Source organism: Dermacentor albipictus, unplaced genomic scaffold (genome assembly GCF_038994185.2).
Source record: "Dermacentor albipictus isolate Rhodes 1998 colony unplaced genomic scaffold, USDA_Dalb.pri_finalv2 scaffold_61, whole genome shotgun sequence".
NCBI lineage: Eukaryota > Metazoa > Arthropoda > Arachnida > Ixodida > Ixodidae > Dermacentor > Dermacentor albipictus.
The window spans coordinates 363,203-389,188 of record NW_027225615.1 but is presented as its reverse complement, the minus strand read 5'-3'; the positions used below and the strand labels follow the sequence as shown (position 1 = coordinate 389,188).

General features: G+C 44.7%; 1 protein-coding gene across 1 annotated transcript; it reads right to left on the bottom strand.

Moving 5' to 3' along the window:
* Positions 1-4,385: 4,385 nt before the first annotated feature.
* On the bottom strand, positions 4,386-25,986 carry LOC139053056 (uncharacterized). Its single transcript, XM_070530190.1, has 3 exons — positions 25,602-25,986; positions 11,453-11,734; positions 4,386-4,437 (listed from the first exon to the last, which is right to left on the bottom strand). Exons 1-3 carry the CDS (start codon positions 25,932-25,934, stop codon positions 4,423-4,425), a joined length of 630 nt encoding a protein of 209 aa, XP_070386291.1. The 5' UTR covers positions 25,935-25,986; the 3' UTR covers positions 4,386-4,422.

Below are 25,986 nucleotides of genomic sequence, written 5' to 3'. Positions count from 1 at the left end.
CGCAGCAGCTTCTCACTGAGTCCTCGCCGGCGTATCGGGGTCCATACCCAAACACGGTCGCCGGGCTGGTACTCGACGAAGCGTCGTCGGAGGTTGTAGTGTCGGCTGTCGGTACGCTGCTGGGTCTTGATCCGTAGGCCGGCGAGCTGTCGGGCTTCTTCGGCGCGCTGGAGATAGCTAGCGACGTCAACATTCTCTTCGTCAGTGACGTGGGGCAGCATGGCGTCGAGCGTCGTCGTCGGGTTCCTGCCGTAAACCAGCTTAAACGGCGTGATCTGTGTTGTTTCTTGCACCGCCGTGTTGTAAGCAAATGTTACGTATGGCAGGACGGCATCCCAGGTCTTGTGTTCGACGTCGACGTACATCGCTAGCATGTCGGCGAGGATCTTATTCAGCCGCTCCGTAAGGCCATTCGTCTGCGGGTGGTAGGCCGTGGTCCTCCTGTGCCTTGTCTGACTGTATCTCAGAATGGCTTGGGTGAGCTCCGCTGTAAAGGCCGTTCCTCTGTCGGTGATGAGGACTTCTGGCGCGCCATGTCGAAGCAGGATGTTTTCGACAAAAAATTTCGCCACTTCGGCTGCGCTACCTTTCGGCAGTGCTTTAGTTTCAGCGAAGCGGGTGAGGTAATCCGTCGCCACGACGATCCACTTATTTCCGGTTGTTGACGTCGGAAAGGGTCCCAGCAAGTCCATCCCGATCTGCTGGAATGGTCGGCAAGGAGGTTCGATTGGCTGTAGTAATCCGGCTGGCCTTGTCGGCGGTGTCTTGCGTCGCTGACAGTCTCGGCACGTTCTGACATAACGGGTGACGTCGGCTGTCAGGCGCGGCCAATCATACTTTTCTTGTATCCTCGATAGTGTCCGGGAAAATCCGAGGTGTCCAGCGGTCGGATCGTCATGTAAGGCATGCAATACTTCTGGACGAAGTCCTGACGGGACAACAAGAAGGTAATTGGCGCGGACTGGCGAGAAGTTCTTCTTCACGAGGAGACTGTCTTGAAGCGTGAAGGAAGATAATCCGCGCTTAAATACCCTGGGGACAACGTCGGTGTGCCCTTCCAAATATTCCACCAGGCCTTTTAGCTCCGGGTCTGCCCGTTGCTGCTCAGCGAAGTCTTCTGCGCTTATCATGCCAAGGAAGGCGTCGTCGTCTTCGTCATATTGCGGCGGCGGGTCAATGGGGGCACGTGATAGGCAATCGGCATCGGAGTGTTTTCGTCCGGACTTGTAGGTTACAGTGATGTCGTATTCTTGTAGTCTGAGGCTCCACCGCGCCAGTCGTCCTGAACGATCCTTTATACTCGCTAGCCAACACAAAGCGTGATGGTCACTGACGACTTTGAATGGCCTGCCATAAAGATAAGGGCGAAATTTAGCTGTAAGGTTGTCTTGACCACGATCTTCTTTGTCGCCTCAGGTAGAAGTCCGTGCTCTGGGGGCAGTCCTTGCAGTTTGCGGCTAACACGCTGGTCTTGGGCGGTGTCGGTTTTGTCCTCGGGCTTCGGGCTTGGATCGCGGCTTTGCGGGGGCGTTCGGTACATGAACGCACTAGCACCTCCACCAGATGTCACGTGGTAGTGACGGTGAAGAAAGAACACAGTAGCAGAACTGTGAAAGAGAAAACTAGCTTTTATTGGGCGAACCTGTGCCCACAAAACAGGCTACCCTTAAAGCACAACGATAGCGGCGAACACAGTCGGCGATCGTCGAAAATCTGATCAGCGAGTCAAGCGCGTCGGCTTTTATAGATCAGTCGTCGAATGTTCCAGATTAACTGATGGGACCCGCGTGTCTTCCACAAAGTTCTACACCATTCGTGTCACGCGATGAAATCTGATCGCACAAGGTTCGGCGACAACAGACACGCGGATAGAAGCGTCGATAACTTTCCAGAAACGTCGGATACATGAAGGCGCGTCCCTCACTCTGCGATTACAGTTGTTAAGCGGCGAAACGTGGTTGCCCGATAAACATAAGTACACGTGTCAATAATAAGCAGCAAGAAGGCATTGCCATACTGTAGAATCCAGCATAAAATGCTGAAATAAAGAAGACATTCCTTGGCTAACTGCAGGTACTTTTGTGAGGATGCAGTGTAAGCAATTCTTACGTTGAGCAAAACACTTGGCAATCTGAAAGAGCGTAGGTTAGGGCGTGTTGGTATTCGATAACTGAGGTTCTTTAGCGCACGAAAATGTGATCTACATTTGGCAATCTACAAACGAAGTAAAACACAGTAGAACATACATCAGAATCACAGGCCCACATCTGAACAATATGGCAATATAGGAACGTTGCACAATTGACATTTCATGTTTGAAGCATTCCAACAAATATTCGCTGAACATCCACTGCATCACACGTAAGTCAAGCAGGCTGTCGTCCTGGGATAGTTGGCATTGAATCCATAAAGGCACATACACAGATCCAGACAAATTTCTGAAAGTATAAAAGAAAATCATCCACTACATAAGAAGTAATTAGCATACATTTGCAAGGTTCTTCTAGTTGAGAAACATACAAAGGTCGGCACAATAAGCGGATATTCTCATACTCAGTCACCAATATTTTTATTGGCAATGTGCTCACTCACTGATACTCACGTGCACTCGTAGGCACTCGCTCACGTTCCTACTCGAGGTCATTGTCACTTCCATTCGCACTTGCCTCTACTGACTCACGCTCATACTCTCACAACTCGCACTCCCTCAAATGCATTCTGACATATATCGACAGCCACTCACGTCCGCTCAAACTCACTGTCACTCACATATGTTGACACCGAAGTCTACCAATCATCACTCACTGACGCTGTATTTCACGCCTGTAAAATGAGTGGGGAGAGGACATGTGTCAGTGTAACTGCGAGTGCGTATGCTGGCCAATGTCGGCAAAGTAACAACAGTATCAACAGTATCAGTATATAAATTTCTCCATAGGGCTGAAACAGTGCACCTTCATGCAAGGAAAGGGACATCAGTGCATTGCCGGCTCGTTTGTGAGAACACTTGTCACCAATAGAAGCACTACCGACACCCAAGTGAAACATAACTCAGCCTTGAACCTAGTAGGTGGTGTGTCATTACTTTTTTTATGCGACGCATATTAACGTAGGTTTCGGGCCTTCGCGCGACGCCCGGCGGTGGCCACCATTGACCCTGAAGTGGGGTCACGTGACATGACGTCACGTGATGGCGTCACACAGGCTGCAGATGGGGCCTCATATCGCGCCGTCGGTCGCCTCCCGGCGGTGGCCACCATTGACCTTCAAGTGACCTTCAAGTAAGTCACGTGACATGACGTCACGTGATGACGTCACACCGGCTGCAGATGGGGCCTCATATCGCGCCGTCGGGCGCCTCCCGGCGGTGGCCACCATTGACCCTGAAGTGAGATCACATGATGTGACGTCACGTGATGACGTCACACCAGCTGCAGATGGGGCCTCATATCGCGCCGTCGGACGTCGCCCGGCGGAGGCCTCCACGCTTCGGTTCGCGCCGTCACGCGCGACGCCGCGGCGGCGCCACCATCGCTGTATCACGTGATATGTGACGTCACGCCAGGGATGAAGCGGCGCGCGCCCGCCGTTGCGTCAGTCTCTGTGCCCGCAACCGCGCCAGCGTCTTTGCGCCGGGCGTGTACGCGGTGCCTCCAAACGCTAAGGATACGCTGAGGTTAAGCCCAGTGGATGCTTCGCATCCACTGGGCTTAACTTTGATAAGCCTCCAATTTTTTCGCTTTGCAGCCACATGATCGAGCGCTGTATGGAGAAGTGTGGATGACTGTACAAACTTCTGCAACCTGTCTTAATTTATTATTATGTTCTTAGGGATTGACGGGGCTAATAGGGGGCACTGAAAAGCTCAAAACTCATTTCTTTTACTTGATCAGTACTTTAGATGTTCATGCTCTGCAATCAAATTCAAAGCCTAGCTCAGAATAGTTATGCAGTGAGATACCAGAGACACAAACGTGTTCAATTATAAATAATGTCATTCACTATCAAATTTCTGGGCAACATGTTGGTGTTTTGTTCCTGTCCTGTGCCCAAAGCCATGGGTTCGATGCTCAGCCACGATATGCCAAAAACGTTCCAGAATGTACACCAATATTTTTCTCACCCATGCATTCTGATTGGGCAAGATTCTGCCACTGTCACTATAGAATCGACAACAACATTCGGGAATGCTCCAACGCATGCAGCACATCTTGTGCCGAGCGATAACGTTGTAACAGTTGTTAGTTTGTGAAAAACAGCCCCCGAAAAGCAGAACAATGCACACATTTCAAACTTTAATTCAAACAAAGTGTAGCTGGTTGGTCACATGGGTAGTATTTGAAGCACAGCAGCTTCAAGCAAACGCTGCCTCATATTGGTGCGCTGCTAAGCTGATTCCGATGGTTGTCTTGGAGTTGGTTCTTAGCTATGCATGTCCTATATGGATAAAGGGACACCAAAAAGAAACATTAAATCAGATGCTACTTATAAAGCACTCTTTCTAAACTGCAATTCCAATATTTTCATGCTATGAGGTTCATTACTATAAGAGAAAATTTAGATCAAACTTCCATTTCTGAATTTTCAGGTCCAAATCTTTGTGTCAGTGCCTCACTGTGATGTTTCCGACTTCAATGCATTTTAAAGGGACACTCAAGGCAAATACTAATTCAAGCTAAAGTGATAGATATGTGCTCCACAATCACGAAGGCGTCATTATTATCGCGAATAGAGCCTTAATAATCGAGGTAAATGCAGGACATGATTAGACACCCCCCAGGGACATTCAAGCACTTGCCGGATGACGAAAGCACTCCCAAGGTAAATTCTGTCGCTAGTACTCAACTACTCGCTGCAAGAACCATACTCGTATGGTATTATGAGATGAAATAAAATGCTACTTCTCCAGTTCTATTTCACGTTTAGAAAAAAAGAACTCATTGAAATTACCGTTGGCAACGACAAGGGCGGTTGAAAGGTATCGTTTTCTCTCGACGCTGCGCTGCCTATGCTTTCGAGTTTCAGTACTTTCCTGATCGCATAGTGCTGCCCTGGTTTTGATGGTTAGCGAAACTAGCACAAACTGCAAGTAGCATAGAAGTAAACTTCCGTGGGATGTCGCGGGATGCCCGAACGGTCTACGCCACTTGACCATAAAGCAGCTGCAGCGGCGAATCCGCCGCTCTGGATGGATGGATGTTATGAGCGTCCTCTTTGGAACGGGGCGGTGGGTTGCACCACCAAGCTCTTGCTATTATACTGCCTAATGTCCTACCTAGGTTAAACAATGAAAAAGAGAAAAGAAAACACTATGAACTATCCCACCCAAATTTTCTGATCCCCTATTTCGAACTGTGCTTTTGTACGTCTCCGTTTTTTGTCGTTTCCCTACTTGTCTTCCACCAATCCTCTAATCGCCTCTTACTAATGCCTATTGCGGACATGTCTACTTTTTCACTGCTCTCGCTGAACCCAAGTGCTTCAAGGAGGCCAGTGGCGCGTAAATCGACCGCTGGGTAGACGTCTTCACATTCTAATAAAACATGAATACTTTGTTTAGCGCAAAACGACACACACAAGAAAGACGACAGGACAAGGCGCTACTCTCAACTGACATCATTTTATTGCGTCACTCCTTTAGAGACCGCTCAAACCAGAGGAACATGCGCAGTGAGCACTATGCGGTGGAGCCACCAACAACATCCGATGCAAAGAGCGCACTCATGCGACAGAATCCAAAAAAACCGTGTGACAACACGACAAGACAACACCGCATTCACTAGAGGCGCTTTTGTACCGCTTTGAAGCATCGAACGCGTGGCTGAGTGGTAGGGTCTCCGCCTCACACTCAGGAGACCCTGGTTCGATTCTCACGCGGCCCATCTTGCAAGTTATTTTTATTTAAGAATTGCCTGCCGGGATTTTTCACTCACGGTCAACGCCGCCGAGGCCGGCTTTTCTGCGACACGAGCTCCTTAACGCTGTCGCGTTAATAATAACAATAACAGGGCGCCTAATACACTTCCTTGGGGTACTCCAGACTCTACAGGCGAAAAGGAAGACCGGGTAGGCCTCACATTCGACAAATTGGTCTGTATGGCTTAGGTAGGACGAAAACCATTCAGATGAGCGAGGGTTCTTGAATATAGTTCTAATTTTTAATAGCAACTTTGGGTGCGACACCTTATCGAAAGCCTTCGCCAGATCTAAGAATATTACGTCTGTTTGGCCTCGGTTATTTATTGTATAGGTGAGATCGTGAACAGTCTCTATTAGTTGAGTCGCTGTAGAGAGTCCCTGACGGAACCCGTGTTGGCATTTGTTTAGGATATGATAGTTGTCAAGGTAGACCAATAGTTGTTTAGATATGATATGTTCAAGTAGTTTCGAACAAGCGCCAGTAAGGGAGATCGGCCTATAATTTTTAACGTCTGATTTGCTGCCACTTTTATGAATTGGGATAACTTTAGCACGCTTCCATGCCCTGGGAAAGGAACACTGGTTTCACCTCAAAGGAGTTAGCTCTGTGTCACACGGCCTGTAAACGAGCTTTTGAAAGCTGCCGCTGGGGGCCCATTAGGCGCTGCTCACCTCATATGCAGTCATGAAAGAAACACGTTATATATCGCTAAAAAGTCTTGGGAAATACGTGAATCACTCATTCCGCATGCGCGAGACGTGCGATCGCGTTGACCAAAACAACAAAACATGGCGCAGTCAGGGCATAGTCAGGGCAAACGCAGCAGCCATTCCGAGAACGCCCGGTTCGAGAGTAGAATGTAGCTGCTCAACTCAAATATCTTTGTCAGTGCTCAAATACTATATTATATGCAATAAAAACAGTTATAATTTCTGGTAAAAGTGAAATTAATAAAAATGAGGGTGACTTCTTGACTCGAAATTCAAGCACGCTGGGAACAAGAGTACTCCCTTCAGTCTGCAAGGGAGATCTTCCATCTCCTTTCGCTTGGAACTTTCTTAAACTTCCTTTGCTAAAGGACTGCCGTGTGACACGGCGCGCATCTCCCTCGAGATAAAGACGTCCTTGGTTGAAAGGAGTTAAAAGGACTTTGGCCGCATCCGGGTGACAGGGGTATTACACATCTTAGCGCTTGAATGGATAAGAGAGCCCCTCACCGATCGCCAACAGTTTGCTTCCGCCAATGAAGCCAACTCCACCTTGTGTACTGTCGCCTACGGTGTCCCACAGTACTTGGTCCACTATTCTTTAATTTACACCAATGATCTCCCCGCGTGCACATTCGTCTATTCGCGGATGATTGTGTCATTTACAGTTCCATCACAAATCCCACCGATAAACTAATGCCGCAGCAGAAGAAGAAGAAGAAGAAGAAGAAGAAGAAGAAGAAGAAGAAGAAGAAGAAGTTTTTTTTTTACCACATAAGTACACTGATATATACAACGTGGTAGGGATGGCAGGATAAAAGCTGCATAACGGCAGCTTGACTAGTCCTACCTCCCCATGAACAACAGGCAGCAACATGGCAAGATATTCATAGTACATTCTTGTGGCAAGGTCAATATATAGATATTCACAGACGCATATATATATATACACACACATTTTTATTTATTTATTTATTTTCACAATACTGCGGACATCTGTCCAAGCAGGAGGGGGCTACGTGAGCAGATACAAAAATAAGCAAACATACAATATATACAAGGGTTACAGTCAACAAGATTCATAAAGTGGGTGGCTGTAACCAGTGGGAATTTCCAGGTAGGAAACCCCCACTGGTTGCGCAGCAAACATACGCAAACATACAATATATACAAGGGTTACAGTCAACAAGATTCATCAAGTGGGTGGCTGTAACCAGTGGGAATTTCCAGGTAGGGCATTCCAATCATTGATTGTTTTCGGAAAGAATGAGTTTTTGAAAAGGTTTGTTCGTGCGAAGATCGGTTTTAAATACTGGCTGTGTTTGTGGCGGGAAATTCGAGATGTGTCCTTAATAATATAGTCACGCGGTTGTATTCCTAGTTTCCCGTAATAAAGCTGGCGAAGGAAGTTTAATCTGGCAGTTTTTCTTCGATCAGTTAGTGGTTCCAAGTTTGCGGCTTCCAGCATACTCGTTGGAGAATCACGTCGTTTGAAGCGCTTATAAATGAAGCGCGCGGCTAACCTTTGAATTCTTTCTAATTTTTCAATACCTACCACTGTGTGTGGATCCCAAACGATACTCGAATATTCTAAGAGAGGCTTAACGTACGTTTTATAAGCTTTTAATCTTAATGAGGATGTGGAGTCACCTAACTTAAACTTTAGAAATCCTAATCTTTTTCGGGCTGCACAGGTTATATTGTCTATGTGAGGCACCCAGGATAGGCGTGAAGTTAAAGTTGTCCCCAAGTATTTGCAGTTTTCTACTTTCCTAATCTTATTATCCTTTATTTTGTACAAGTATTCTAGCTTTCTTAACTTATTTGTAATACACATATGCACTGTTTTGTCATAATTAATAATCATATCCCATTCATTGCACCATTCTGCCAACCTATCCAAGGTTTTTTCCAGAAAAAGCTGATCAGAAACAGTTCGAATGTTGCTAAATATAATACAATCATCTGCAAACAATTTGACGCGAACAGGTGATTCCACAATTTTAACTAGGTCATTAATATAAATATTAAACAGTACTGGACCCAGCACCGATCCCTGAGGTACGCCTGAAGTTACCCCCAAAAACCGGGAGCATGATCCATTTATTTCCACATACTGCTTACGACCAGTCAGGTATGAATTTACCCGGTTTATGATCTGTAGGGGTATTCCGAGAAGTTTCATTTTATATATTAGTTTCGAATGAGGGACTCTGTCGAAAGCCTTAGAGTAATCTAAGAAAATAGCGTCAACTTGACCGCCCCCATCAAGCACGGAAGCGAGTTCATGGACAGTGACTACTAACTGTGTGGTTGTGGAGTAACCTTGTCTAAAACCATGCTGATTAGCCGTGAGTATATTATTTCTCTCCAAAAAATTATTCAGGTAAGTGACTATGATGTGTTCTAAAGTTTTGCAGCAGCAACAGGTGAGTGATATTGGTCTGTAATTACTTACAGAAGATCGGAGACCTTTCTTAAAAACTGGTATTACTCGTGCCAAACGCCAATCGTCGGGAACAGTACCACAGGCTAAAGATTTAGAAAAAATAATGACAAAAAATTGAGCTAATACTTCGGAATATCTTTTAAGAAAAGCAGGAGGAATGTTATCTGGCCCTGTAGCTTTCTTTGCGTCTAACCGTAGAAGGAGCTCAGTCACACCCTTAATTGTTACGCTGATCACGTCTTGGCTGTCAATTATCTTCATCTCGGCAACACAAGTGCTCGCAGTGGAATAAACACTTTGGAAAAACGCATTAAATGCTTCAGCTATTTTCTTTGCATCTGTAATTGTTACATCACCATCGCATATTTCCCACGAAAGTTGGGAATCTTTGTTAGATAGGTATTGCCAAAATTTTGGGGAGTTCTGAGAGGCAAATTGACCAAGTGTTTCCGTAAAATAATGTTCCTTTGCCTCTCTCAGTTTTAGAGCCAGGTCATTTGCCATCGTGCCAACAATTGTCCTGTCGTAATCTTTAGATTTTCGGTATCGTTTTATTTTACGTTTGAGATGAATGATGTCTCTGTTTATCCAAGGGTTCTGTCTACCGATCATTTTTGTTTTATCTGGAATGAATTTTCTGATACAAAAGTGGCACAAGGACTTAAACTTGTTCCACAAAGAATTCACGTCATCGTCAGTATCAAGCTGTACAAGTGCTTCTTCCAAACAATGCACAATTTGAAGGTCGTCAGCAGAATCATAATTTTTAACAGTGATATACCTGGGAGTACGTAACTGCGATCGAGTAGGAAGCGCGCATGTGAAGTACACTATTTTGTGGTCAGAGATCCCTTCGTTCACTTCAGCTTTATAGTCAGAGATGCTAGCAGAGCATAGTACAAGATCGAGAATTGAAGTCGCTGAATCTGTAATTCTTGTAGGCAGGTAAACAGTTTGGGTAAGGTTGTGCGCTAGTAATATATCTAGCAGGGTTTCAGAACTTTTAGTGTCCGTTGAGCCACATGACATTGAATACCAGTCAATATGAGGTAAGTTGAAGTCCCCGGCAATAATAACATTTTGATTTTGATAACTGTCAAGGTAATCATACAATTCTAATAAAAAATCTGGATGAGTCCCTGGTGGTCTGTAAACGCCCCCGACGACAACTTGGTTACCCGACAACGTCACCTTACAGAAAACACTTTCATGCTCCGTGCTAACAGCAGGCAAAAGGAAAGACACCAAAGTTTTTTTAACTAAAACAACCACGCCTCCGCCGCGTGTCAGACGGTCCTTGCGATAGCAGTGATATGTTGGCGGAAAAACACAATCGTTTGTTATTTCTGGTCGCAGCCAGGTCTCGGTAATTACCGCAACATGAGGATCATACAACAGGAGCACTCGTTCTAGTTGGTCATATTTGTTGCATAAGCTTTGTGCGTTCAGGCAGAGTAGTCGAAAAAGTTTCTTTTCGGCGTTTGCGGTGTTAATATTACGTCAGTCTTCATTCCTGTTTCCAGACTTGGCATTTCGGACTTTCTGCGCTGGACTATTGGCCCTGCGCAAGAGCACTCTACAATTTTTGCCTTCATCCCACGTGTAAGCTTCGTTGTTTACGAACAGCTTATCATGCACCAGTCTGACCCTGTCCCCAGCCTTTCTATCGGTGCCGATAGACTGCCACAGCTTTTTTCTGATAGCAAGGGTTCTTTGTGAGTAATCATGTGATATCGATACCCCTGTATCTTTTAGTTTAAAGCAAACCTTCATGATAGAATCTTTTTCTCTGAAGTTGTACAGACGAAGAATTATGGGCCTGGGTTTGTTATTCCGTAACCTGCCGATCCTATGTATGCGCTCCAATGATTTGACTACGATCCCGAGTCTATCATGACAAATCTGCCGGACCACCATATCCTCGAGCATGTCACTAGTTTCGTCAGGCTTTTCAGGAATTCCAAACACCACCAAGTTATTTCTACGTGCTCTGTCTTCGTAATCGTTAAGCTTTTTATCCTGAGCAGCCAAAACCTTTTCGAAATGCTTCACCGATTTCTCCAGGACAGATATTTTCTGTTCATTCGCTTTTGATATTCGTAGCACTTCGTCCAGCCTTGACAGCTGAGAATTCATTTGCGACAGTGTGTCATCACGCTTTTTCTCGGATTCTTGAAGTTCCTTCAGAGCAGTAAAGATAGCATTCAGCATTTCTTGACCTTCAGGGCCAGGATTTTCCTCCACATCTCCACACAAAGTGATAAGTACAGCAAGCCAACAATCAGCAATCATATGAAAACACTGTTGGGGGCACGGCAGCACAAAAAGACCATAACAGCTTGTACGTACATTAGAATAGGGATTATAAAAACTGACCTGCAACACAAGCCACGCATGGTTAGGCATGCTCTCAGAAAAGCTGCCGTGCCCTCTGAAGGTCTCGGGTGAAGCAGCTGCCTTTATAGCTGAAGGCCGTGACGTCACGGTTCCACTGGTTCCACTGGACCATCCAGCGTTGACTTCGCCGATGCAATCGATGACTTGATAATCTTGCAGAAACTTGGCAGCTTGCGATGCGTTGGGCGGTGCAAGATGCGGCGGGACATGCTTCGGGGTGGTTAGAAACCCCGCACTTGAGACCATACGAAGAAAAAGCACCTGCAACACAAGCCACGCATGGTTAGGCATGCTCTCAGAAAAGCTGCCGTGCCCTTATACATATATATATACGTATATATATATATATATATACATATACATATACATACACACATGCATATACGCATACATGTATGCATGAAAAACAGAAATGACAACTTCGAAATAGCAAAGAAATACTTTTCAACCGACAAACCAAAAAGTTAATTATTCACAGAAATTTTTGCAGTAATGTGCTCTTGGATGTATGGCGTATGTTTACATCATTTAGACTATATTTGTTAAGTGTAGAGGGAAGACAGTAGGAGAGTGCTTGAAGGCCATAGTTAGTCCGAGGGCGCGGGACTTCCCAGTGTTCCGTATATCGATTTAGGCGAAAAGAAGGATTACGCTGCAAGTTCGCGATGTTTATGATATGATTAGTACCCTTAATCATGTCACGTTTAAAAGAACACATAAGTTGATACTCATAAAGGCGGTCTACACGTAAAACTTCCGAAATATGTCACGCGTATGTCCATTGTAAGGTAAGTCTGAAATAGCACGTAAGGCATTCTTTTGAACTGAAACTAAATTTCCTAATGATTTCTTAGTACTATTTGACCAGACCAGGTTACAATAGCGCAGGTGAGAAGCAAATAGTGCGTTATAAACCATAAGTTTCTGTGGTATTGGTAGTAGCCTCTGACACCTGCGCAACATACCTAACGCTTTACTAAGTTTATTTCGTAAGTAATCGGTGTGGTGGTCCCATAGCATCAATTCATGGAAGATAACACCCAATGTTTTTGCTGTAGCGGAAAGTTCTATTTTTGTGTCATTGAGTGTGAGGCATTGGGTGAGATCACAAGGCGTAGACTTCGCTCTAAAGAGGACCGCTTTTGTCTTGGAGCAGTTTAACTGGAGAGACTTTTTTACAGACCAGTTATATATCTTGTCAAGTATTTCATTTGCAAAATTGATGAGTTGATCCTCCTTAGTTCCTGAGAAGAATAAACTAGTACCATTTGCGTAAATAATATAGGTAATCGAAACATCAATATTAACAATGTCATTTATGTAAATGATAAATAAAAGTGGTCCCAATATGCTACCTTGAGGCACGCCTTGCTTAATAAGTTTAAACGAAGATAATTTTCTATTTATTGATACGCATTGCTTTCTATTGGTTATGTAACTTCTAATTAAATCTAAAGCTATTCCGCGTGTACCATAACAATTCAATTTTTGTAATAGTGTTCCATGGTTAATTCTGTCAAAAGCTTTTGAGAAATCTAAAAATACTCCCAATGTTAGTTTCCTCGCCTCTATATTTTTCAAAATTAGTTCTTTTTGTTTAAGAAGAGCAGTTTCAGTCGAGCAGCCTGACCTGAAGCCATATTGATATGGTGTTAAAACAGAATACTTGTTAAAAAAGGCAGTCATCCTAAGGAGAATAATTTTTTCTAAACCTTTTGAAAACAGTGGAAGAATTGAGATTGGTCTATAGTTACTTAAGTTTTCCCTTTCTCCGCCTTTGTAAACCACAGCTCCCGTTGCGATTTTCATCTGTTGAGGACAAATGCCAGAGGTTAGGGAGATGTTGCAAATGTGAGTGAGGCAAGGGGTGAGCAGGTCAATAACGAAAAGAATTGGTTGTATTTTTAATCCATGCACATCCTCACTTTTAGATCGCCTAAAATTTTGGAACACATTTAAAACCTCAGTGTCATCAGTCTCATCAATATACAAAGAATGTGTAAGGGGACTGGGCAAATACATCAAGGCATCTTGATCATAAGTGCTTTCAACTAGAGAGGCAAAGTAGTCATTAAATTTATTGGCGAGTGCTTCATCTTTAAGAACCTCATTACCAACCTTGAGCTCTTTAATAGTACTGGCGGGTCGCCTTGATAATATAACAGAATTCAGCTTATTCCAAGTCTGTTTTGCATCAACAATACCATCGAACATGGAGTAGTAATAGTCGCATTTAGCTTGTTTTTGCAGCTTAGTCAGGTTATTTCGATATTTCTTGAACTGCTTTAAATCATCTGGGTCACGGCTATTCAAAAACGCATGGTACAGCCTATTCTTTTCATTTATCATTTTGATTAGCTTCGAGGAGATCCATGGCTTGCGAGCGTGTTTAGGTTTTTTTACGTGCCTGTAAGGAAAGTGTTTTTGGTATACTGTGCACACGATCTTAATGAAGCGGTCATAGGCGCTATCAGGTGATGAAGAGGAGAGTATGTCATCCCAGCTCAATGAGCTTATTTCGTCACGAAAGCAAGAAAGAGATTGTGAAATAATGTCTTGGAAATAAATATCTGATTTCACCGGGTGCCTCTGTTTAATTTCAACCGTAGTAATTAGGCAAATTGGCAAATGATCACTGATAGCGATACTTATCGGACCATGATGTAGTAGGTTAGCAGAATTTGTTATAAATAGATCTATCAAGGTGGCTGTAGCAGCTGTAATGCGAGTTGGGGTAGTTATAACATTTGAAAGGCCATGCGAAAGAAGTATATTTGACAGGTCAGTTTGTTTGCTAGTCTTTGTGAGCATGTCAATGTTGAGGTCACCCCCGAGTACTAATGTATAATTATTTTCATTAACAAACCAAAAGAATTCATCTAAATATTGAAGAAACTTGTTGATATTGCCGTGAAGAGGTCTGTACACTACAGTAAATAGAGAGTTTTCGAATTTTAAACACATAATTTCAATGTCTTCACAGTATCGAGACCATTCATCAATATACTGATAGCCAATACTTGTTTCCACATATATGCATACACCGCCGCCTCTAGTTTCTCTATTTATATAGGCCACATTATACCCATCAATATGCACAATATCGGTGTCATCGCGGTACCAAGTTTCAGTCAACATAATGACAGAAAATTTAAATTTAAATTCATCTAGAAAATTCCACAATTCATCTTCTTTAGAACGGGCTGACCGTATGTTCATATGCAGGAAACTCAGAGTTGATAGGCGCTGATGCGCAACAATCGTGCTTAATTCAGAGGGACTAGTACATTTCAGAGCCATTTTGAAACTTAATTCTCAGGAAAAAAAGACAGCCATTGCAATGTAGAAACAATGCCGCTGGCATAGACGAATAAGACGCTATATATGCAAGACCAACTGCTGAAGAGAATATTAAGGGGAACTTAATTTGTATGTGGGTGACGCCCTCAACCGCAACACTGTAGCAAGCAAGAACAAATGAGTGCAACACTGATGTACTATAGACTCTAAGGTGTACAATATTGGTCAAAAGGTTAACGTTCATAAAAAGAGCTGTTTCCGACAGTAGTTTAGAGCTCACATACATAAGGACACTATCAGGCGCATTTGCTAGGTACGAAACCTCATAGATTCGGAAAATGTGCGTGGGTGTCTGAAGAATCGCTCCGTTAACTGCTTTCAAAAATATCGAGAAAAGCAAGAAGAACCATAGGTTCCTAGATTGTTCTTGAGCCATTCTATCTGTTGGCACCATGACATAAATGGCATTGAGTATGCAATAGCGGGTAACCTAACGCACCTTGTCTAGGTCAGAGTCACAGGTAACATGAAGGACAGGCGAATTTTCAGACTTCCGCATCAGGATCTTTCCCTGTGACACCCACACAAACTTCCATTCTTTTTCTCGCCTCAGTTGGCGAGCTCTACCCAATAGACGCTACCCAATAGACGCTCCACCAGATGTCACGTGGTCGTGACGTCAAAGAACACAGTAGCAATACTGTGAAAGGTAAAAACTAGCTTTTATTGGGCGAACCTGTGCCCACAAAACACGCTACACTTAAAGCACGACGAGAGCGGCGAACACAGTCGGCGATCGTCGTAAATCTGATCAGCGGGTCAAGTGCGTCTGCTTTTATACAGCAGTCGTCGAATGTTCCAGACTAATCGTTGGGACCCGCATGCCTTCTACAAAGTTCTACATCATTGGCGTCAAGCGATGATATCAGATAACACAAGGTTCGGTGACAACAGACAGCGGATAGAAGCATCGACAACTTTCCAGAAACTTCGGATAAATGCAGGCGCGTCCCGCGCTGTGCGATAACATTTGCTAGGCGGCAAAACGTGTCTCCCGATAAAGATAAGTACACGTGTCAATATGAATTTGCACTCATCTGCACCCCTCGTGAGTTATTGATGCAGATCTCGAAGGTCACGCTTCATCGTACTGCAAACACCGGGAGCAACCAGGTGATGCAGTAGCCACTACGTTTTGGGCTAATAAAAGCAGGAAAGAGAACCGCGGAAACCGTATCAAATCATGTGTATTATTTCTGTCGCCTTTGTGAATTCGTAGAGGGCCAGGAGACGTTAGCAAGCCTCTACTTGAACATTAATCTATTCGCCAAGGTTCGTTATTGTCCCCGCATTATTTTAGCAGAAGTACTATGAAATTCAGCAAATTCTCATAGCAAATGTATGGCTTTTGTATGACTGTATGGCACAAGGGACAGCCAAGCTCGGAATTGGAACTATAATTGCCATCTTCTCGATCCCATTTGCTTTGCCAAAGTATAAAAACGTCTTGCGTCAGGGCAAAACCAGTGAGGTTTTTGTGAAATAAGACTTGGCAACCCCTCAGCAAGTCTGAAGGCACAGGATGGGCGTTGCTGGGATGCTGTTTCTGAGCACATGCGCAGCCCTTGTCGCCCAGTGTGGAGGATGGAAGTTGTTGCTTTCATCTCTCGTGGTGAGCAGGGACGTGTCGCACACGTAAGCAGGCTGCGGGTAACCCGTTTTCATAAACGTGTTTAACTCGTTTATTGTCTTTATACTCCTGCCATCCCCTTTATGACTTACGTAATGAGCCACTCTTTCAATAAATGGTCCATTAATTCAATCCTTCATGTTGAAACAAACCAGACCTATAAAGGGCCCCTGACCAGGCACATAACGAATTTCACTTATACGCTGGAAGTTATTACAGTGTCCTCTAGGTAGCACCCTGCCATTTTTTTTTCAAATCGGTTCATTAATAGTCGAGATAGAAATGTTTCAGTGCCGCGAACTCATGATTTCAGATGGCAAGCGCCACTGCCGAGAGAGACTCTCCACTCGCCCTGTCTAGCATCCGCAAGCGAAATTCCTTCCCTGCATTCTTCTATAACGGAGCTCGAGAAACGCGTGACGCACAAGTCACAGGCCCTACTTTCATTTCTTTTTTCTCCTAGCTTTTCTGCAGCGCGGCACACTTCCGCTGATGGCGTCGCGCGCGAGCTGTTGCGATTGTCTCCTTTCGCGCAGCGCAAGATTTTGCGCGCTGTGCACGAGGACACCTGACTAGCGGTACAAATCGGTGCTACACGAATACTGAGGCGGACAAAAGCGGACCACGGAGCATGATCCCGCGCTGGAACATGGTAGAAAACTTGTTTCGGCGTCCGCACGACGTGTGTACAAGCAGACGAAACGTAAGTACATCTATCTTGCTGCGGTGCGAAATAAAACGCAGACATTCGGTATGTGTTTTTTTTTATTTCTCTAAACTTTATTTGTCTACTCAATCAACAAATTACAAAAATTACAGATGCCGCCTTGCATAATTATCGAGGTCACATGTCCCTACGAGCGACGTCACAGCGCACTGCAGTAGGATACAACATAAAGAAACAGCACTTGGCAGCCAAGGCACACGGACCGCGCGGCGTTGTGTTAGCCGCTAGCCAATCACAGAAGCAAAGTCGTTGCCATGCGACGCTTTCAAAATGACGTTGTACTCGACACCTCCGTGTAACGATCCGCACGGGTTCGTGAACAAGGGAGGGCTCGAGGCACCCTCCCTTAGACGGACGTTCCGCAGCGTGGTGGTGACGAAAGATGACTGACCGCCGAGCAGCTGTGCTCGTCGGTGTTTATTGCAGTGCGGTGACCAATGTTGCCTACCGTGCCTGGCAGGCCACCAAGCCTAGCGGGTCAACGAAGATTATACCCGAGGGGGCGTCACATGCTTGCTACACCCCTTACCCCTAGTTTGTTTGTTAACTAAAATAAACAAATGTCCAAGTTCAGAGCATGAGGCTCAGCCGCCGTCCTAGCCGGGTCGACGGTGCCGTTACCCAGGCGAGTAACGGTCCGGCGGCCTCCGCCACCGAGTACTCCGCCTGGGCACGGGTGTTGAAGGGCCGAGTGTGGCGACGCCAGGTGCTGCCTGAGACAACCTCGCCCCATCTGGAGGGTCTGCAGTGGTCGGACTGGCGAGTGCTGACGGGTTCGACACCAGCCCAACGGGTGCCGCACCACTGGCAACGCTTGCCGCCTCAGAGGTGGGCGGTGCTCCGCTGGAAGCAACTGGTGTTGCTGCTAGTCCTCCTGCAGGCAGCAACTCTGAAGTGGCAGTCGAGGGTGCTGGCCAGGTCCCGAGGCGAGGCCTAACATGGTCGGCGTGTCTGTGCCATGTGGCCCCATCTGACATGTGGACGAGCAGCGATGAGGCGCTGGCAGGAGACGCCACCTGTCTGGCGGACCAGGGTGGGTCAGGACGGAAGTTCCTGGTGAAAACTGGAGCTTCCGACTCCGGCAAAGGCCCGGTACGGCACCCTTGGTCAGCAGCCAGCTTCTGCTGCTTGAGGAGCACTGTGGATCGGAGGTCCGGATGCAGGACGTCCAAGGGTGTCTTGACCATCCGACCCAGCAGCAGCTCACAGGGGGCGTGGTCCGGTACTGAAACAGTATCTGGGCAATCTGCGTCCGGAAATACGCAGTCTGGCTCGTCAGCCTTTTTATATTTCTTTATTTTATTTATTAATACTGTCAACCCTCATAGAGGGTCATAACAGAGAGGACAATACAATTACATACATCCAATATGTACAATGCCAATGTACGTAAAGTAGCTTAACACATGTCAATTCACAGTGAATAAGATGTTCACTTGAATGATGTTCAGCACACTTGTGGCATTTATCAAAGTACGTACAATGAACATCAAGTCGCACATATCACTTGGAACTTCAAAACTAAATTGGAAACTCCCGTAAATACGCCTCAGCAGCATTTTCAAAGTTTGTGACATCTTTTAGACTAACAATAGCGTTTGGCAATTGGTTCCACATTTCTATTGCATCCGGGAAAAAAGAGTATCGATATGTATCAGTGTTGGTACAGTACGGCTTTATGACGTAGTCGTGCTTAGTTCGCGGGTTTCTTTTGCCTGGAGTGTGTAGATATTTGAACTTATCAACCTTAAGTTGATCCTGCATTATTTGACAAAGCATCTTCAGCCTATATTTCTTTCTACGTGCCTCAAGAAGATCCAAGTTGCAACGTTCTAACGTAAGCGTGACCTATTCCTTCCTTCCGTACGTCCAACAAATAAAACGCGCCGCCAGTCTCTGTATCCTTTCCAACTTTCTCTTAAGCGTCACTTGATGGGGACTCCAAACAACGGCTGAATATTCTAGTATCGTCCTAATGAAGGTGGCGTATGCAATAAGTTTTACATTACGCGATGCATGTTCCAGTTTTTTTCTCAGAAAGTTTAACTTTTAATAGGCAGTCATGCAAACGTTATCTATATGTTGGTTCCATGTCAAATTGCTTGTTATTGTTACCCCTAGATACTTGAACTGGTGTGCAATCTCCAATAAATTTCATCCACTGCTATATAAAAAAAAGAATAAACAGTTTTCTTTTTGCTGATGTGTGTATATGTAGATTTGGCATAATTGTGCAAACATTTCTGAATTTTAAGCTGGTCATCTAGCTTAGTAATTGTGGTGTAAATTAAGCAGTCGTCTGCGAAAAGCTTAACCTGAACACCCTCTTCTGCCACGGTACTAATGTCATTGATATAAAGGAGAAACAACAGTGGCCAAAATACTGAGCCTTGGGGCACTCCAGAGAGTACAGCTAATGAATCTAATACATAACCATCCAGTTTAGCTACCTGCGTACGGTTGGTTAAATATGCTTCAATTCATTTTATTATCAATTCAATTATTCCTGCATTACGTAATTTGAAGATTGATTGGACATGCTGCACTTTATCAAAAGCTTTCGCAAAATCCACGCAAACCACATCAACCTGTAGTCTTATATCTACTGCACCCGCAAAGTCATGAATTGTTTCTATTAACTGTGTAACAGTTGATAACCCGGTCCTAAAGCCATTTTGATAAGGATATAGTAAATTGTTCTCATCTAGAAACCTGAGTATGTGTTTTGCTATTATATGTTCGAAGACTTTGCAAGTAACTGAAGTAAGTGACACTGGACGGTAATTTGTTGCCTGTCTTCGATTACCTCCTTTAAATACAGGTATCATGAATGCGGTGCGCCAGTCTTGCGGCAATGAGTGAGTTGTATAAGATTTTCGAAATATGACAGTTAGATAACGTGATATCCATTCTGCGTATCGTTTGAGGAATACTGCAGGTATATTGACACGTGTACTTATCTTTATCGGGCAGCCACGTTTCGCCGCCTAACAAATGTAATCGTACAGCGCGGGACACGCCTGCATGTATCCGAAGTTTCGGGAAAGTTATCGATGCTTCTATCCGCTGTCTGTTGTCGCCGAACCTTATGTTATCTGATTTCATCACCTGACGCGAATGGTGTAGAATTTTGTGGAACGCACGTGGGTCCAAACGATTAGTCTGGAACATTCGACGACTGCTCTATAAAAGCCGACGCGCTTGATTCGCTGATCAGATTTTCGACGATCGCCGACCATATGTTCACCGCTATCGTTGTGCTATAAGTCTAGCCTGTTTTGTGGGCACAGGTTCACCCAATAAAAGTTAGTTTTGTCTTTCACAGTATTGCTACTGTGTTCTTAACGTCACCACCACGTGACATCTGGTGGAGGTGCTTTTGGTTCATGTACCGGACGCCCCCGACAAGCCGTGATCCAAGCCCGGAACGCAAAGACAACACCAACGTAGTCCCGGACCATCGAGCAAGCCGCCGTCTTCAACAACTGCCCCCGGAGCACGGACTTTTGCCTGAGACCACCAGGAAGATAGCCACCAAGTCCACCCCAATGGCAGCCCCAGCATCCCCCGTCGTGCTGCAGCAGCCCAGGGAGCCTCCGACGTTCCGTGGTTCAACGTTCGAGGACCCGGAAAGCTGGCTTGAGACATACGAGAGGGTCGCTGCTTTTAACAACTGGAATAGCGACAACAAACTGCGACATGTCTTCTTCGCATTGGAAGACGCTGCCAGGACGTGGTTCGAGAACCGAGAAGCCACCTTAACGACCTGGGACCTCTTCCGAAGCGGCTCCCTGCAGACATTCGCAAGCGTCGTACGCCGAGAACGAGCCCAAGCGCTATTAGAAACCCGGGTGCAACTACCAAACGAGACCACCGCGATTTTCACAGAGGAAATGAGCCGCCTATTCCACCACGCCGACCCGGAAATGTCCGAGGAAAGTCCGGTCACTAATGCGTGGTGCAAAGGAGGAGCTTTTCGCCGGTATGGTACGAAACCCACCGAAGACCGTCGACGAATTTCTTCGTGAGGCCACTAGCATCGAGAAGACACTCGAGATGCGAAACCGGCAATTCGACCGCCGCACCAACTCTACAAACTATGCCGGAGTTCATTCACTGGCCTCCGACGACCTGCGCGAGGCTATCAGGGCAGTCGTACGAGAGGAGCTTCAGAAGATCTTCCCGTCGTCGCAGCCTCAAGTGGCCTCGATCGCTGATATCGTCAAAGATGAGGTTCAGCGGTTGCTTGGAGTTCCGGAGGTGCAACCTCAATTACCGCAACCCCAGCCCGAAGCGAGGACCTACGCCGCCGTCGTACGCCGTCAAGGTCCTCCTCCGCGACCGCGCCAGGGCCCTGTAACGCAGCAATTCCGTCGACCGCCGCCGCCGCCACCGCCAGCACGCCCACCCGTCGCCCAGCGCAGCTACCCGAGGAAAACCGACGTTTGGCGCGCTCCTGACCACCGCCCGCTCTGCTACCACTGCGGAGAAGCGGGTCACGTCTACCGACGATGCCCATACCGGGAGATTGGACTGCGAGGTTATTTTTATTTATTTATTTATTGATACTGCAATCCCCACCGGGATTTTAGCAGGGTGGGTTATAATACATGAGAGAAAATACAACATAATGGCAAACGAAATATATGTACATGCCTAGGTCACAGTCAAGAAAGAATAAAAGAAAAATTAAGCAAAACATTTATCAAATGTGCAAATGAAATAGACGAACACTCAACGTATAAATCATATAGACAGTCACTATAATATAACCAATATGTTTCAGCCATCAAGAAGGGATGCGAAAGTTGACAAAGAGTGTGCTTGAACGATACAGCTGCTGAGATTATTCCAGTCTCTGACTGTTCGTGGAAAAAATGAATACTTGAAAAAATCATTATGAGAACGAAAAGGTGTTATTGTTAGTTCATGTCCTTGGCGTGTCGAATAACCGGAAGAAAATGTAATCCATTCGCTAACGTCGACTTTATAGTGCCCCTTAACTAATTGATATAAAAATTTTAGTCGCGGTGAGCGGTTTCTATCGGATAACGGGATTAGGTTAGCGCGAGCTTGTAGTTCAGTGATTGAGCTACGTCGAAAGTTGTTATAAATGAACTGTACAGCTTTTTTTGGACATTCTCTAGTTTCAGAATATTACCTTTTGTATAGGGGTCCCATATTATAGCAGCATAGTCTAAGACTGGGAGGACAATGGATGTGTATGCTTATCTTCTTACAGCAGGGGTAGCCAAAGTTAATGTTCTTCTTAAAAAGAATAACTTTCTATAAGCATTCGCTGTAACGTAGTGAATATGTTTGTTCCACCTAAGATTGTTTGAAATCCATAGCCCAAGATATTTGTATTCAGACACTTCAGACAAAAGCACATTGTTAAAATTATACGGAAACGATAAGGGCCTCTTCTTACGAGTGATTCGCATGAAAACGGTCTTGTCGAAGTTTATACTCATCTGCCACCGCTTACACCAAGAAGCAACACGCAGAAAATTATTGTTTAACAATGCCTGATCAGATTGATCATTAACCTCCGTATATAGAACACAATCGTCCACGTATAATATTTTTTGACAGAGATGCCTTCTACCATGTCGTTGACATACATAAGAAAAAGGAGTGGCCCTAGGACCGAGCCCTGCGGGACACCCAATTTTACTGGTAACTGGTTAGATTGATGTCCTTTGAATGCAACAAACTGATAGCGATTGTTCAAATACGCTGATATCCAATTAACAAGTTGAGAGTTTTTAAGCAGACTATTTAATTTAAATAACAATTTACTGTGTGATACTTTGTCGAAAGCTTTGGAGAAGTCCATAAAAATTGCACCAATTTGTTTTACGTTATTTACAGATACGGCAAAATCATGGATAGTAGCAACTAACTGTGTACAATTTGAGTACCCTTTCCGAAATCCATGCTGGCATTTTGTTAAGATGTTATGTGTATCTAAAAAATCCACGATATGTTTATGTATTATGTGCTCTAATAATTTGCAAGTGTTAGAGGTTAAAGATACGGGACGGTAATTCTTTATAGACTGTTTGGCACCTTGTTTATGAAGTGGTGTTACTCGGGCTGTTCTGCAGTCATTCGGGAGTTGACCTTTCTTCCAAGGAACGTAAAAACACAATGTACAAGTATTTCGAAACCCATTCGGCATACCTTTTTAGGAAAGTGTTGGGTGTATCGTCTGGGCCTGAACTTTTCTTTTCATCAAGTTTTAAAAGCATGCGGAATATACCCTGTTCGCTTATTGATACATCAGAAATAGGGGGCAAACAATTCTCAAACATAGGTAAGACACCATCATCACTAGTAAAAACTGAGTGGAAATGCTCGTTAAATAAGTTAGCAATTTTTCCTTCATCATTCAAGTGAATGACATCAACTTCAAAAACATCGCATTGGTAATGTTTCGGTGACACCTCCCGCCAAAATCTATCTGGAGACGCTGTGATGAATTTAGGCAATGATTCTTCATAGTAACGTTGTTTCTCAGTAGATAATTGGATCCGAAGTTTAGATGAAAGAGAGAGAAATTTCTGCCGTTGATCTGGTGAAGCACTGCTTGATTTTTTCATTTTTTCTTTTAACCTCTCGAGCTGCCTTTTCAATCTCAGCGTCTCCCGAGAAATCCAGGGATTCTTTTTTCTTTTCTTAACAATAGTTGGTACATATTTTTCAATGCATTTATTAACAATACTCTTAAGGCGTTCCCATAGTTCCTGCACATCTACAATATTCTCTGAAAATGAATCTAAGCAAAACGAAAGCGTGTCTATAATCGAAACATCATCAGCTCGGGAGAAATTGCGGAATCGGACAGCGCTAAAGCTGTCTTTCCAATTCATATTATTTATGGTTAGTAACACAGCCTCGTGATCCGATATACCGGGAAATACATCGCACTTAGTGTGACTACTTATGGTCCCACTTACAAAAAAGAGGTCCAGGATTGTTTCAGAATTACCCTGTATTCTAGTACAGGTATCCACTAACTGTAATAAATTAAAAGAAAAGACAATGTCCAGCATGGCCTCCCCTAAGTTGTCGTTATCACTTTTGACCGACCTCGTTTCCCAATCAATGCTTGGCAAGTTAAAATCTCCCGAGAGAATAATTCGGTCAGCGGGTTTCACATGCTCGCTCATGTATAGCTTCAAAGAATCCAAAACTTCAACACCAGAATTAGGAGGTCGGTACAGAGCAGCTATGACATATCGAATATTTTCATGGTAGGCCTTGCAAAATATGCATTCAACATCTGATAAATCAGGCATCTTTAAGAGCTTAATGTTATCCTTGAAAAGGATGGCTACACCTCCGCCCCTGCTACCTCTGTCTTTTCTGCATGCGCTATACCCAAGTGGAATGAACTCGCTATCATATATTTCTTCATTTAACCATGTCTCTGTCAATACAACGATATCTGGGTTATACGACAAAAGAATTCCCTCTAACTCTGTACGCTTGTTTATAATGCTCCTACAATTTACGTTAAGTATTCCTAAAGAGCCACGCCCGCGCTTAATCTGTCAATTTTGAGAACTTGATTCCTTCAGCTTGTAACGGCATTCTTTTTCAGCATCCCAACCAAAGTCCCGTTGATGCTCAACTTATCGTAATGCAGCTTTACTTTCGTGTTTTTCTGCCTTTCTTCCTTAGAACTCTCCCATAAAAGCCTCCGTGTGTCACGTACTCGCTTAGAAAAGTCTTCAGATAGTGACAGTTCACTGCCCTTTAGTTTATGCGATGCTCTAAGCAGGGCATTCTTCTCTCGGTAGTCAAATTTTAGAATCACTGGACGGGTTTTATTTTCGTCTTCTCTTCCGAGTCTATGACTCCTTTCTATGCCTGTTACGTTAATGCCTAGTTTTATACTAAAGACTTCATCTTTTACATTTCGTTCTAAGTCTTCTGAAGATTCAACTCTAGGTTCATGTAAGCCATAAGTTATTAAGTTATTTCTCCTACTTCTGTTTTCTAGATCATCAACATGTTCACTAATGTTAGCGAGTTCTTCCTCGAGGTTCGTTATTGTTGTTTTGATGCTTTCTACGTTAGAGTTCAGTGCACTTAAACCACCCGATCGTCGCTCGATGTCATCAGTTCTTTCTGTTAATTTTCATAGGTTCCTTTGCATTTCATTCGTGTTGCTTGCATATCATGTATAGTAGAAAGAATTTTACTCTGCCCATTTAACAGTTCTAGCAAGAGATCTTTTTCTGTTGGACCTGAATTTTCTTCTACGTCTCCGCAAACCAGAAGATCTCTAATTAATGAGCTAATTATACTAGACAAAAATAATGAACACGCAGTGGGCAAGGCAGCAGCAACAAAAACCGGTTATCCGATCGATAACCACGAGTTGGCATATATCTACTAACCTGTAGCATGAAGCAAAAGGGATTGTTCAGCATGTTGGCGGGATTGCTGCTGCCTTGCCCACTGGTGAAGCACAGCTCGTCCGGCGCCTTTATAGCTGTCCGATGGGGCATGTGACTTGACGTCACTGTTGTGGAGGCGATACCCGGACTTGTGACGCATGGAAAACTTTGCCGATTCATGATGCCGCATTCACCACGTGTCGATGAATGCACGCCAGCGTCTTGGTCCACGCCCACCAACGTTGTCGAAGCAGCACAGGTGCTAGTCGAAGCTTGGTTTCCGAGAGTAAGCAGCGTAACCTGTAGCATGAAGCAAAAGGGATTGTTCAGCATGTTGCCGGAATTGCTGCCGCCTAGCCCACTGTCAACGCCGTCAACGCTCCGC